The following is a 14,464-nucleotide window of genomic DNA, read 5'->3' on the forward strand; positions in this document are numbered from 1 at the left end:
CACTCCTCTCACTCCTCTCACTCCTCTCCCAGAGGTGCTGGCCCATCTTCACTTCTCTCCCCGGAGGACCAGTTCATTCCTCGAAGCTCTTGGCTGCCCTCTCCGGGCCCGTGGTGACGTGGTACAGGGCGGACTGGAAGCACCTCCGTGGGTGGGCACCTTGGCGGTCCATGGTGCCCTCTTAGTGGGCTGTAGAAATTGGATGCCAGGTTTACTGCCACTTGCCGCAGGCGGGCGAAGGAGCTCTGTCCCTGCCAGCCTGTGAGCTCAGCATCCCGGGTCTGACGAGTGCCCGTGCTGTGCTCTCGCTTCTCTCACGCCCTCCCTTCACACTCACATAGGTGGTTCGCTGTCACAGCTCTGCCCGCGCGCACTCTGAGCGTGATTCTGATCTCCGCTCTGCCTGTGTGTGCGCGCGTGGTGTGAGTACTCTGTGTGCACGCACTCTGTGTGTGCATGTATACTATGTGTGTACGTGTGTGCCGTCTACGTATTGTCTGTGTTGTCTGTGTATGCTGGTGTCTCTCTATGTGCCAGCCACTTTCTTTGTGTTTATAGCCCAGCGTGTGACGCCATGATGTATCTATCTGTGTGTCAAATCGTACAGCATGCCAATATTCCAATTGTTGTCATTCCCTGTATGCTCCTCTGTGTCTTGTAACTGTCACTTTCTAGCTTGCACCCATTCAGTTATGTCTTACTAGGTGTTGACTTTAAGTCTATGGCTGTTAGCGTGTGTATCTGTCCTACTTTTTCTGCACCTGTACTTCTGCAAGTTTCTATGTGCTTGTCTGTGTGTTTCTTTCGCTATGGATGTTAGTCTGTGTGCGCGTCTCTCTGGCTCCCATCTAGAGTGCGTCTATATGCACGAGTGCACTCTTCAGTGTGTGGCAAGCTCTGTCTAGCCCTGTGTCTTTATATCGACTGATATCTTTGCCCATTCTCTTCCTACCATCACACATTTTTATCCTAGGTCTCGCTCCCTGCTCTTTCTCCATCACATTATCTGCCCTTCTTTCTTTATCCTATATTTTTCATCATTCTATTTTCTGATTTGTGATTATATTATCTGTTGATCTTTGCTTCTCAATCATTTGTTCCACTCTATTACCCCCTTCGCCTTTATTAGGTAATTGCTTCCCTTTTCTCTTTCTTACCTACCGTCTCCTTCCCTCTCGTGTTCTCTGTTTGGTCTCACATGTTCCTGCTCTTTCTCTTCTTTTCCTCCACCCCCACACCATCCATTCATCCTTTTCTCTCTTCGCTTAATCTGTGGTTACTCCTTCTCTTCCCTTGTCATGCTTTCGGCTGTGGTAACCCATTCTCTTTTAATGTTTTCAGCTGTGGTGACTCCTTCTCCTCCCTTCATGTTTATCGCGCCCGTCCGCATTCAACTCTCCCTTCTCTTCTGTCGCCTGTTTGGAGTGACCAACCGCTCCAGGGTGGAGAAGCCCTGAATAATCAAGGGCTTAGGGACCCCGTATTAGGGTCCTGCTCCTCGTTTAATTCAGAAATAGCTCTCCTCCTGTCTCCTGGAGCTCTTCTCCTGTCTCCTATAGTTCGCTTAAATTCTACCTCATCTAGGTTTGATTACCCTCTCCTCTCTTCTGAGGTCTCACACTGGTGTCTCCTCGCTATCATTCCTCCCTTCTCCTTTCACTATGTTCTCGTGCTGTTGTCTGCACCCCATGTCTTTTCTGATCCAATCACCGGAGCAGAGGTTCGGATACGGCCACGGTCTCTGATCCGTTCTGATGGCCTCTTTCCTCAGCCATTATATTGGGAGGGAGGAGGCGTTTAACACCGTGAATCCCGCTCACAGTCCCGGGTGACACCAGGCGCAATCCTGCCCCAGGGAAAACCGCTGTCCCGCCTCCTCGTAAGCAACAAACGCAGACAAGTTCTTGTTTGGAAAGGCAAGTTTTAGTGCAGAAACGTGACCGAGATACAGAAGTCCTTTAATATTGATTATTGAGGCTGATTCATTGGAATGAGGCCGGCCAAGGAAAGTAAGTGCCACTTTCTAACCAGCTGCCCTTCTTGAAAACTTTTACTGTTTCAGACCCACAATGATGAACAAGCATTGGCATAGCCAATAGGTCTCGCTTTTGGGACCTTATGAGTGTTTAGCCATGCAACAGTTGATGTTGTTGCACCAAGGATATTGTGCTGCATAACTAAATACTTATAAGATCCCAAAAGCGAGACCTTTTGGCTATGCCAATGCTTGTTAATGGTGAGCGGATATTCAAAACTAAGGCATTACTCCTCCTTGGAATGTATCAAGAAAAGCGGGACTAAGGCTCACACCCTAGGCCAGCACAGTGCCATGCCTGCAGGCGTGGCATTGGAGGTTGCAGGAGGAGACCCACAGCAGCAGCGCTAAGTAGGGGTGTAGGGGGTCGTAGGTGCACAGTCTTTCAGCTCACCAAGAACTACGGACATTGGGTGCAGGGGGGCCTTTCGATGTCAGTCTTCTTGTGCGGTCAGCCTCTGAATTCACACTGCAGGCGCCGCCATCGAGATCAGGAAAGGTTAGCCAACGCTGGCCTTGTGGTCAGGATTATTTGGGAGATTTTACTGGACAGATGAGCCACTCACTCGAGCCGTGGGTAGCTGGTGCAGAGTGGGCAGGAGTCGCTGTTCTAGCTAGATGCTGAACCCTTGGAGAAGTTTTCTTCTGGACCAGTCCGCTGTCCATGGGAGATTAGTCTTTTTCATTGGCAGCAGTCCTTCCAGGGCTTTCAGAGGTCGCTGGATGCAAGACAGGTCGCATGTTTGTCGAAGCTGGCAACAGGCTGGTAGGATTGGGGCCAAGGCAGTCGTCGTCTTCAGTCTTCTCTGCAGGGATGTTTTTTTTCTTCTTACGTCGTCCCAGATCTAGTTCCTGGTCTCGGGGAGCCACCCAAATACTAGATCTAGGGGTGTTTAGGGAAGTAGCAGGTAGGGCCAATGAGCACCTTACCTGGGGTGACTACACCCTCTATCATGCCACCCTCCTATGGGAGGGAGCGTAGACCTAGCCCTGCTTGGAGGGTGGTTTCCCCATCTTCAAGATGGCGGGGACTGAAAGATGTGCTTCCTCTCGCCTCCTCTGGGGTGGAGTTGGCAGAGTCGAGCACCCTCCTATTCTTCTAGGTTTTCCCTCCCAAAGTGGGGGTGTAAACCGGGGCTGCCATCTGCTACTAGCATCAGAGGCTGGGGGTCGCATTACAAAGGCGGCAGGCCTTAGAAGCTTCCCCTTCGAGCACTGGTCCATCCTTGGCGAGAAGGTGTGACACATCTGCCCAGGATTTGCATGGTTTCTGGTCCCAAAGTGCAGCTGCTTTCCACCCACGGGTCCAGAAACCTGTATGTATGTGTGTGGCAGGCTGCCTAAAGCTAGCCAGTCCCCACACAAAGGGTTTTCAGGGGGTCGCCTCTCAGGTACCCTCTGAGGAGTACATGTTGTAATACATCTCACACTGGCATGAGTGTAGATTTATTACAAGTAGTAGTTTGGTGGCAAAAACCCTCCTGGTTTCAGAAAAACCATCATGGTGCTGTGGAACCAAAGTTGTCGAGTTTACAGCCCATGTACTCCTCATGGCTTCCCTGGCACTTACAATATTTAAGAATTGACTTAAGCATTGTAGGAGCATATCTTCTCCTGTAGATATGGTGTCGCACTGTGCGCTACAATCAAAACCAGGCAAAATGGTGGCTAACCATGGCAAGAGGCACTTTCTCACCACATCCATTGTGTGGGGGACTAAAACAGGCTTCAACCCATGCAACAACTGCATAAAACAGATGACTGTCTCTGACCGACACACGAATGCTTCGGTTAGGGATATGACTCAAAGTTGTGTGATGAGTGCTCCCTCATGCACCTGTATGTAATCCAGGACCGCAAAGCTGTACATTGCCGAACACAGGTAGAATTGTAAAGTCTTGCATAAGTCCTGCTATAAGTTGTGGACCCACTCCCAAGGTCGCTCCAGCAAGAAGTAGTCTTTGCAGTCAAAGTCCTCCTGAAAGTTTTAAGTTCAAGTGGAAGGTGCTCTCTATCGAAAGAGAAGATGCAAGTGCGTAAAGGTGTAGATTGATCTCTATCTCTCGCAATGTCCGATTGAGGAGCAGGTTGTGCAGTTGATCCAATGTGCTCCGAGTTCACCGGGCCATCTGTGATGATGCAGCAGGATGAGACCTTTAAGGAGGGCATGCAGCTGCAACCTGAGCCATTGCTTCAGTCCAATAATTCCTTTAATAGGCCTGTCTCTTGCGACTTCACTGTCCTCACACAGCATCCTACTCCAGAGATATTTCTACCAGCAAAGTGAACCCAAATTTGTTTACGATCTTCCTGGCCAGGGAGTTGGAAAGAATTGAGGCATTCAAAGTGACAAATGTTCGTCCTGGCCAATCAAGCACTGAGGTCAGTCAATGCAGTTTATTGGGACAATATATGCATGCCCTCTAGGACATGGTCAGTGAGATCTTGCTGCCGGCCCTGGAAGAACTTTGAGCATCACCGACTCAAACCATTTAGGCTATGCAGCCATATAGATGACGTGGGCTAGCTTGATACACGGATTGTCAGTCGTGGATGGTGTGCACCAGTGTGGTAGTCTGTCTCCTGTGTGGATGCAATCTACAGGCTTCCCAGGAGGCATACCGTCCTCCCTTATGGATATGCCTTTTGATGGCTCCAGCCTGTTTGACAAATCTGATTGAGCCCTAGAACTCTCTAGAACTGGGCCAAAGCCCTATCTCTAGATCTTGTGATGCCCAGCCATGCAGTTTGATCTCCATTTAAGGACATTTTGAGGCTTCTCCAAAGGGTTGGCTTAACGGCAACACCAGTCTCCACTGCCTCCTCTGCAGTCACCCCAGTCCTTTTGTGGAAGAGGACGTGGATCTGGCAGGCAGAACAATGGTCATATGTGGTATCTGTCTTCCACGTCTCTCTCCCCTGTGGCAGTAACCCTAAGCTGCTTTAGCTTGTTCTCAGAGGTGCACAATCACCCCATAGGAGACTGAATCCAGTAATTTCTCCAAGGTTGGCGATGCAGCACATTCAGCAGATGGATCCTTCAGAACATTCAGCATGGTTTTGAACTATTATCTTTCCCCCCATCACATTGGCTCTTGGAGGCGTATCTATAGGTTCTAATGCAAGAGGTATAAGCTTTAATTAACAGAGGAACCACAAGAAGGTCCTGGACTCTAAAATAAAGACTGGTTCCTGCACTTACTACTTCCTTATACTGGAGAAGACTAAGGGCTACTGCTTAGCTAAGATTTTCAACCTCTGAATGCCTTCCTACGGAAGGATGCATTCAAAATGCTCATGCTGGCCCAGGTACTATCTACCATGGATCGGGGTGACCTGGATATTGGCTTTAGAACCACAGGATGCACAGTTTCATATACCTGTCCTGCAGATATTACCTGTGGTTAAACGTAGGCCAGGATAATTATCAGGTGGTCTCAACAGTGCCGCTTGGGTGTCCAGAAAAGTGATTGGGTGGTCCCCTCCCATATTGTGTTGTTGGGAATACCAGTTTCCACCTACCGTGACGACTGGCTTTTAAAGTCCGTCTCACAACAGTCAGTCTTAGACCAGGCCCAGACAATTGGCAAACCTCCTGACATTGTTTGGGTTCGCGATCATCAAGCCTAAAGTCTCACTGGCCTCCAACTCAGGGTCTCCCCTTGATTTGAGCGATCATGAGTATAGTTTAGTTATGGGTGTTCATTCTTGTGCAGCAAGTCCTGAACATTTTTTGCTATGTACCCGGTGTTTCATACTCTGTCCTGGATCTCAGTGAGAGTAGTTCTGAGGCTTCTTGGCTTGTTAGCCTATTACATCCTCGTCAGCCACACCAAGGTAGCTTATAGGGTCTTAACAATGGAATCTAAACTCCCAGTGGTCCCTGCTCCAAGGCAGCCTGTCTGGTATATCCAGTAGTTGGAGGTAACTATGGACTATCTGCAGAGGTATTTGCTAGACTACAGTGGGACAAAAAGCAGTGCCCTTTTCTTGCACCCCATTTAGACCTGAATATGGTGGAGGTAGTGATCAGAGGACTCTGGCCCCTTATCAGAATTCTATGATTTGCAGGCTGTTTGTATGATGTTGGTCATCCTGCCATTCATCAAGGAGTGACCTGAGTACAGGTCCTCACTAACATCACGCCATGTGTTACTGTCAAGCCGTGCGGAGTGGTTTATTGGGGTAGTCTGCAAAGGGGCTCTTAACCACCTCTGGAGTTGGCTGTAACATAAGGGCATATTCCTGATCATGAACCACCTGGTCGAATCTCCAAACCTCTTTTGACAGTGGAAGAGCCCTGGCTCAAGCTTTTCGATGATGTCAAATGTGAAGTGCCAGAACTTTTGTGCATTGGTGTTTCCGCAAAAACATTCTCACAGATGCATTCCAGTTGCAGTGGAACACGAGACTCCATTTAGCCTTATACATGTTGCCTCTCCTGGCCAGAATTCTGAAGATCAGGCACAACTGGGTCCAAATTATTCGAATAGCTCCAGATAAAGCAGGAGAGTGTGATACCTGTAGCTTCTGGGCATGAGTGTCTGTGTCCTGATCAAGGTGCTACTCAGGGAGGATCATCTGTCACAGCAGCAAGGCAGGGTTTCACACCTGAACAAGGGAAATCTATACCTTCATGTATGAAGATTGAGCAGCAGAGGTTGGCTGAATTGGATCTGCCACCTGAAGTTCTAAAGGTCATCCTTGCTGCCTGTGGTCCTTCTACAAAGACCATTTATGCCGGGCACTGGGGCAAATTTGTGGACTGCTAGACAGATCCATTATAAGCTAAACTGTTAGATGCTTTGATATTTTTTGGTTTGTTGTTTTTTGTCCAGCATGGCCTTGCAGTAAGCACTATTAAATGTTATTTGTTGGCCTTTTCAGCCTTAATGCTTTTGCTGGAACCAACATTTCTTGTTTAAATCATCTTAAAAGGTTAACACATGTCCCTCCCAAACAGTTTGTAATACCACAGCGTGACCTTCATTTCAGCTCATCCCTGCTGTATTGGTACAACCACCCTACAACACCTTTTTCACAGACATACTGGTGCTGAGTACTCTGATGGCTGCCTTGACCAAAGTAGTTACTTCTTTACACATTGGTTAATCCTTCAATCTCCCAGTGTTTTTTGCCCAGGCTCACCCCTCGAACGAGAATGAGAGACTTCTTTGGTTGGATCCCAAAAGAGCTTTAATCTTTTAGTTCTATCAGACCAATGACCATCAGATGGATGGTCTTTTTTTTTTTTTTGCTTGCGGGGGTGGGTTTGATGAGGGGTGGTGCATACTCTAACTGACCACATACCCCACCTCTCTAAACTTTTTCCAGTCTAAGAAGGTCCAACATTGGAGATCTGATCCCTTAACTCTATTATACACACTTGTTTTGTGTTCCACGTCTGAGGGTGCCGAAAGAATCCAGAAAGAAACTGTCATTGATACGAAGAGAAGGGGCTTAGATGCAACTTAACTACTTCACTTATGGACCTAAAGAAAGTCACTGCGGAGCCGCATGGTGCAACCTAGCTGCACTCAGGAGCACTGCTATAGAAGTTTTTCTGATCCAGTCTGGCGCCTGGGGAATATTCTAAAGGTGAGGAATAGAGTTGTATTTATATCAATAAGGGCTAGCTAGTTTAGTAGGATATAGGAGACTCAGTTAGGTACGTCAAGGAGCAACATAAAGTGAGGAAAGACGTTGTTTTCCTCATAAAGCCCTCACCCACCGACCTAGTCGGTGGCATGCTTCATCATCGGGCCCACCACAGTGGCACCGAATGTGCCCCGGGTGTGCTTCAACGCCAGGAGACTGCGGAGCTGGTATGTTGCTGAGTGTGCGGTGAAAAAGGGTGAGAAGGTGTAGTTTAAAAGCTATGCAGGAGGTCCCAGCACCCGAGGGTTGTTTATTTTTAATGAACTGGGCCTCTGCTAGCAGATAAAAAGGCAAGGAGACGTGTTGGAGTGCTAATTATGACCTCCAGCGTCTAGTGCGGTCTACATGTTTCAGCCAGTGCCTTGTTAATTTGAAGCTGGCTTTCCTCAGGACCATTTACTATGTGAAAGAGTGCAAAATAAACTTAATTTAAGTGATTGTGTTGTTTTTTTCGCTATGTGTGGCGCTCGCTAAGGCGCTGTAGCTGTTAGAGGGGATTCCCTCAAGCTTGACTACATATGACACATAGGACAGGGACAAGACGTACAAGGTAGTCATATCAGTATGGTAATTAATTGTACCACAATGTTGCCGACTTATTAGGTGGTGTACGACCTATAAACGGCTATGGTGAGCTCATGGCACGTGCATGAGGCTGGTGAGGCAGGGGCCCAGTTCATTATGTTGCTCCTTGACGTACCTAACTGAGTCTCCTATATCCTACTAAACTAGCTAGCCCTTATTGATATAAATACATATAACCCTGGGGATCCGGCCTAGCTTATCTAGTCCTCTCTCTCCCTTTTGATCTGAGGAATAGAGTTGCCCTGGCCAAGGCACCCCTGAGCATTAAAACTCCTGCATCCCTCCACGCTGGAGTACTATCATACCACCAGAAAAATACTTTTTCTGTTGGCAAGTAATGTGTTCATATGGGATGTACATTAAATCTTAGAGGATTTTTATTTTGTGCATTTAGTTAAGTTAATTCAGGTTTCTTCTTTCAGGATGCGCATTCACAGGGCGAGGTGGTGTCTTGTCTAGAGAAAGGCCTTGTGAAAGAGGCTGAAGAGCCTGGTAACAACACTCAAGTCTCAGATGATTGTAAGCGAGCCATCCTGCGTGTTGCTGAACTCTCCTCTGATGACTTTCACTTGGACAGGCACCTTTACTTTGCCTGCCGGGACGATCGAGAGCGCTTCTGTGAGAACGTAAGTCACTAAGTTTGTCTCAACTTCATGCATAACTAATGTTCAAAGATTGTCTGTTGCCTTCATGAGTTCACAAAAATAGTGTTTTGAAAAGGTTTCCTGTTTGATTTTAAATAAAGTTTCTCACATTAAGCTAGTTTGGCTGCCTGAACCAGATTGCACATCTGTGAGTCTTTCACCAGATTTCTGTTTTGCACTATGAACAGAATATCTAGTTACAGAACACGACATTAAACATTTTCTCAATTCTCAGTAACTTTTATTTGCTTTCTTGTATTGTTCATTTTATAAAGTTTCTATTCTGTGGAGCCCACCATTAAAATGGTTTATTTAGGTTTTCTTGAAAAATGAACCACCTTTCATAGAAGTAGACTTCTGCTTCTAAATGGAAACCTGAATTGAGACTAGAAAAGTACTTCTGTGAATCAAACAATTTCTGATGTATTGTTCTAACTACAGATTCTACACCTTACAATACTCCCCTGGCACCCTACTGGATCTGTAAACGTTTCTCCAGGAATGCTCCCACATGCCACAGTGTGGCTTTGGGCTCGTTATGTACCAGTCCAGATGTTAAGTTGTGAATGAGCATATAACTGCCATCCCTGTGAATTCTGTATGTTCCTTTCTCCGCCTTGTGATGTGGATATGGAGCTTTGCTGCCAATTTTGTCAGCCTTCTGATGACTTCCATACAAAATCCAGTGTGACAGTGTACAATGTTTACTAAAGAGATCTTAAACTGTGCATTTGGGAAACTGATGTCGGCCACACACCCTCACGGGGTAGATCTGGTGTGCCTAGGATTGGACCACGACTTAAAGTTGTGCAATGAATGAACCCATTATGAACCCAAAGGTAATCCAGGACTAAGAAGCAAAGTTGTAATTTGAGCTTGACTTATTTAAAAGTTGCAACTTTTGTTGTCTTCCAAAGTCATGGTACCGGACTCTGACTCTGGCAGTGTCCATGATGGTCAATTTCGTGGATGAAGTCCTACGATAAGTCGAAGTCCAGATGAAAATACCAAAAAGCAAAGCACGACTTCAACCCCCCGGATCCACCCACTCTATATCCAAAGACAAGGCATGAGGCGGTCTTCCATTTGATATTGAGTTGCTGAGCAAATTCCCCAAGTAATGCTGGTGTGCCCCGAGTTCCCTGGCCCATTGCCGACAGGATTGAAGCCTTCAGCGGGGCCATGCTGCAGTTGTTTGATATACTTCCGGCTCCCTCCAGTATGCCTTCAGGCCCAGATAAAACTCCTAGGGCCACCAGTTGGATTACTGCTGGTGGATCAGTCCTCTGCTCCATCGAACCCCTTGGGACACATTTCAGGCACTGCATCGACTCCAGTACATGCTTCCATTACAGCTCTCAAGACCTGCGCCAGTCACTTCTACGCCGAAGAGTATCTGGTGCTGATTCCAGTGTCAGACACTGAACCGACTTTGGCCTGATCTTGAACTATGTCGTACAATGAGATTACAAAATCTCAGCCACACGTTATACAGCCCAATTCTGACCCTGTGTCTCTACCGGGGCCAATAAGCTAGCTGAGGCTCCATTATCTGTTGATCTCTGATCCTGATCCAGGAACACCACATGATTGGGATGATGGTGGGACGGTTATTTTCTCCCCTCCCACTACACAAATGCAAGTTTCTAAATTAATTTACAAGAAGTCAGTGACTTTTATACCTCCCCTGAGGCAGGGTTTGACTCTCCACTTTGCCCACCAATGAAGGCGAGTACATCATCTGCAGCAGTGGTCCGACAGGTATATGTAGTATTATATCTACTGATTCCTCCAGTCAAGAACAAAACAAACATTGTAATTTTGCAGCTTGGCCAGGCTGGTCTGAATGCTTGATTCCTCTAATGAAGCCCATACTGATACCTCGATAGGCACATAGTCAAAGCCTTTTTTTCTGCACACTGTTTAATAGACAGGTAGCCAGAAGTCAGGCTGGTTTATAGTGAACCTGATGTACTTACTAAACAAGAGAGGCTTGTGTTTCAGGTTTCAACCAGTCAGGGGAATCCTAGTTTGTCCACGAGTAGGAAGTCCAGGAGAATAGAAGCATTTAGAAAACAAATGTTTTTCTCTGCTGGCCTGGCGTTGTGGTTAGCAAATGTATGTAGCTAGATACATGCCCTCCGGGACAGCAAGATCTTGCCAGTGATCCCAGCAGACATTGGGGCTTCTTTGGCTCAGGCAGTTCATGATGGACAAGATGCAGCAAAATCTGTGGTCCTCACTAGCCTAAATAACGATGATCGCCTGTGGAAATCGGTTGGTACCAATGTTACAGTTCTGTAACATTTATGGATGCGTTCTATGGTATTTTCTGGGGAAATACAAGTGCCTCTCATGGATAGGGCTTTTGATCGATCAGACCCTTCCAGTTAATAAGCAGATTGTTTCTTGGAGCGATTTAAAGTAAGTAGGGCCACAGCATGCTCCTTGGGTCTGTTGACCCTTGCCAAACAGTTGACACTCCAGCTCAAGAAGTTCAGAGGCTTCTCCAGAGCACTGGTTTACAGAAAAGACAGCCCCCCAACCAGTACATATGTCGCCCCAATCTTTTTTAGGACTTCCAGATATGGGTTTGGCAGTCTGGGCACAGAAACAGCAGTAGCATCAATTCTCCCATCCCCCTTACAGCAACTACCACCAAGCTGTGTGTGTTTGATTTTAATGGTGCATACCCATCTTTTGGGCTGCAGAATTCAAACCATTTCTCCCATAGTGAAAATCCATCACGTCCTACTGATATTTCGGGATGGCTAGACCCTATCTTTCCTTTTTGCCTCTCACCCCCACAAATCAGGAGTGCTTCTCCATTCTGTTACAGGAAGTGCAAGTGTTAATCTTCTATGGTGTTATTGAAAGGATTTCAGACATGGAAAGAGGAGAGGGTTGTTACTCTAATTTTTTAGTTCAAACTATTTTTATTTTGAACACAGCGTTAAGCCTACAACCTCGTGCCGAGGCCGGCCGTGTATAGAATAGCTCTTGTGGTTCTGCGCCCGCGCGGGCGAAAGGGGATCTTTAACACAGCGCCTTGCCTACAACCCTCCAAGGAGGGCCGGCTGCGTGGCTTAGGGGCGCGTTTCGCAGGGGCTTGTCACAGGCGAGCGCATATCCACTTTGCAATGAGGGTATCCGGCGGGCAACCAACCCAACTGACTCTAACAGCCCAACAGGGCACAACTGCCTCCAAGAGAGACGAAGGCCAGAGTGGCAAGTAGGAAAAAAGGAAGAAGATGGGTCAAGGGGACCTAAGAGCAGGCGAAGAGAGGGAGAAAGGGTGGTGGGTATGCGCGGCATGCCAGTGTGCGAGACATGGGGGGCGCGCGTGGCAGCAGCAGCAACTATAGCGAGCATGACATTCAAGAGTTTAGCCTGGCAGGGTCAGCAGGGACGAGTGCGTCCTCGAAGTGGTGTAGAGCACGGAGTCTAGGGGGCATGTGGCGCGCGTATTCCGTGGAGCAGAGGTGCCGCACTAAGGGCTCCCAAACCGTGTTGAAGCGTGTGTCCCGCGCCTGTAACCGTGCCGTGAGCAATTCCATTGCTAGGACCTGCCGAAGGCGCACAAACCAAGAAGCTATGGGCGGCGCCTCCGTTCGTTTCCAGTATAGGGCGATGAGTTGCTTAGCTGTACCAAGCATCTGGAGCGCAAGGATCCAGTCGCTGCGGGTGAGTGCCTTGAGTGTGGTTGGTCGAATGCCGAGTAGAACCGTGCTCACGGCCTCGGGTAGGGGAAAACCCAGTTCCCCTTTGATGTGGCTAAGCACCTCCTTCCAGAAAACAGCCAGGGTCGAACACGTCCACCATATATGCACAAAGTCACCAGTCGCAGAACCACATCTCCAGCACATCGGCGAAGCATTGGGGAACATCTTGCTAAGGCGCAGCGGGGTATAGTACCATTGAGTGAGCAATTTGTAGGCGTTTTCTCTCTGCGGGATGCTGCAATATATTTTGGGTATATCCCGCCATAATCCGTTCCATTGGGAGATGTCGATGTCGATGTCTGTGGCTGCCGCCAATTGCCATTGACTCTGGTAGGGGTGAGCGGGCGTCGATGCAGGGTGCTGCAGTATGTAGTATATTTGCGAGATCAGCCTCTTCAGGCCCCCAAGGGAACGCGCCAACTTCTCAAAGGGCGTGTAGGCCCGAGTGGCTGCTTGGTACATGTCGTCCCCCATGGTCCAGTGGCGCAGCTGAGTATGCTGTAGACCAGTTGTCAGCGGTACTTTAAATTCCTCCCTACAGTCTTTCCAAGTTTTGGGAGCGCCCCCGAGGAAAAGATCCCCAACGACTCTGCAGTCCCCTTGCGTCCAATTGTCGAATGCCCGAGACCGGTAGGCCGGGGGGAACTGTGGGTTTCCCGCTATCGGGGTGTGTGGGGATGGGAAGGTAGTGAGACCCCTAGACACAGCTACAGTATCCCAGATATCCAAGACCGTTTTTGTGGGAACCGCCATGTACGCACTTCTGGAGCGTGCTGCCCGTGGAAGCCAGGGTAGGTCCCATATGGTACGGCCTGTGACCGCCCGATCCATATGGAACCAATGCTTGTCGCTTTCGCGTGCGCCCCACTCCACCACGAAGCGGAGATGTGCTGCCCAGTAGTAGTGCACCAAATTGGGGCATGCCAGGCCGCCTCTATCTCGCGGCTCCATAAGAACCTTCTGAGAGAACCGGGGTCGCTTCCCGCCCCAGATGAAGGACGTGACTTCGTGCTGAAGGCTTCGAATACAGTGGAGCGGAATAGGGGTGGGCAGACATTGGAATACGTATAGAATTCTAGGGAGGATCGACATTTTAACCGCGTTGAGGTGCCCCAGCCAAGAGATCATCAGAGGCTTCCACCTCCGAAGGTCCTCCAGAACTGCCTTGCGGCACTCCGTCCAGTTCACCGAGGACCAAGAGTCCAAGTGGGATGTTAAGGTAAGGCCCAGGTACTTGATGTGGTCCTCTGCCCATTGGTAGGGCACAGCCTTCTTCAGGGTTGGGATTTCCTCCGCAGGGATAGTGAGGTTGAGCGCCCAGGATTTAGTGTGGTTTATTTTAAGACCCGACGCCCGCTCGTAGAGACAGAGCACCTCGTGGACCGCTGGTAAAGACTGACTAGGGCGCGTGAGGGTGGGGATCAGGTCGTCGGCAAATAGGGCCACCTTATTGTCTCTCCCCCCGTGGGCGATGCCATGTATTCTAGAGTCGCGCCTGATCATTGCCGCAAGTGGTTCCACTGCGAGGGCGAACAGGAGCGGCGAGAGTGGGCACTCGTGCCTCTGTGTATCGTTAGCGGTGGCGTTAGTTGGCCATTTATTCTAATTCTGGCTTGTGGCCCTAGGTATGGGGCCATGATACTCGCTATCATTTTGGGACCTAGACCGAGCTTCTGGAGTACCTCTTTCAGGAAGGCCCAGTCCACCCGATCAAAGGCCTTTTCCGCGTCAAGCGAGAGGAGGCAAGCCGGGATGCCCCAATGCCTTGCCCTCGAGATGCGCCAGTCTGCGTACATTGTCCGCCCCCTGTCGGTCCCGGA

At 48.7% G+C, this 14,464-nt stretch overlaps 1 protein-coding gene across 1 annotated transcript in view; it reads left to right on the top strand.

Moving 5' to 3' along the window:
• GLG1 (golgi glycoprotein 1) overlaps positions 1–14,464 on the top strand; it is a 694,561-nt gene that overhangs the window by 155,453 nt on the left and 524,644 nt on the right. The window contains exon 5 of the mRNA XM_078669216.1: positions 8,701–8,904. Coding sequence (XP_078525342.1) covers positions 8,701–8,904 — 204 coding nt within the window. The remainder of the gene's footprint in view (positions 1–8,700; positions 8,905–14,464) is intronic.

The sequence above is a fragment of the Lissotriton helveticus genome, chromosome 12 (assembly GCF_964261635.1).
Source record: "Lissotriton helveticus chromosome 12, aLisHel1.1, whole genome shotgun sequence".
In the NCBI taxonomy this organism is placed as follows: domain Eukaryota; kingdom Metazoa; phylum Chordata; class Amphibia; order Caudata; family Salamandridae; genus Lissotriton; species Lissotriton helveticus.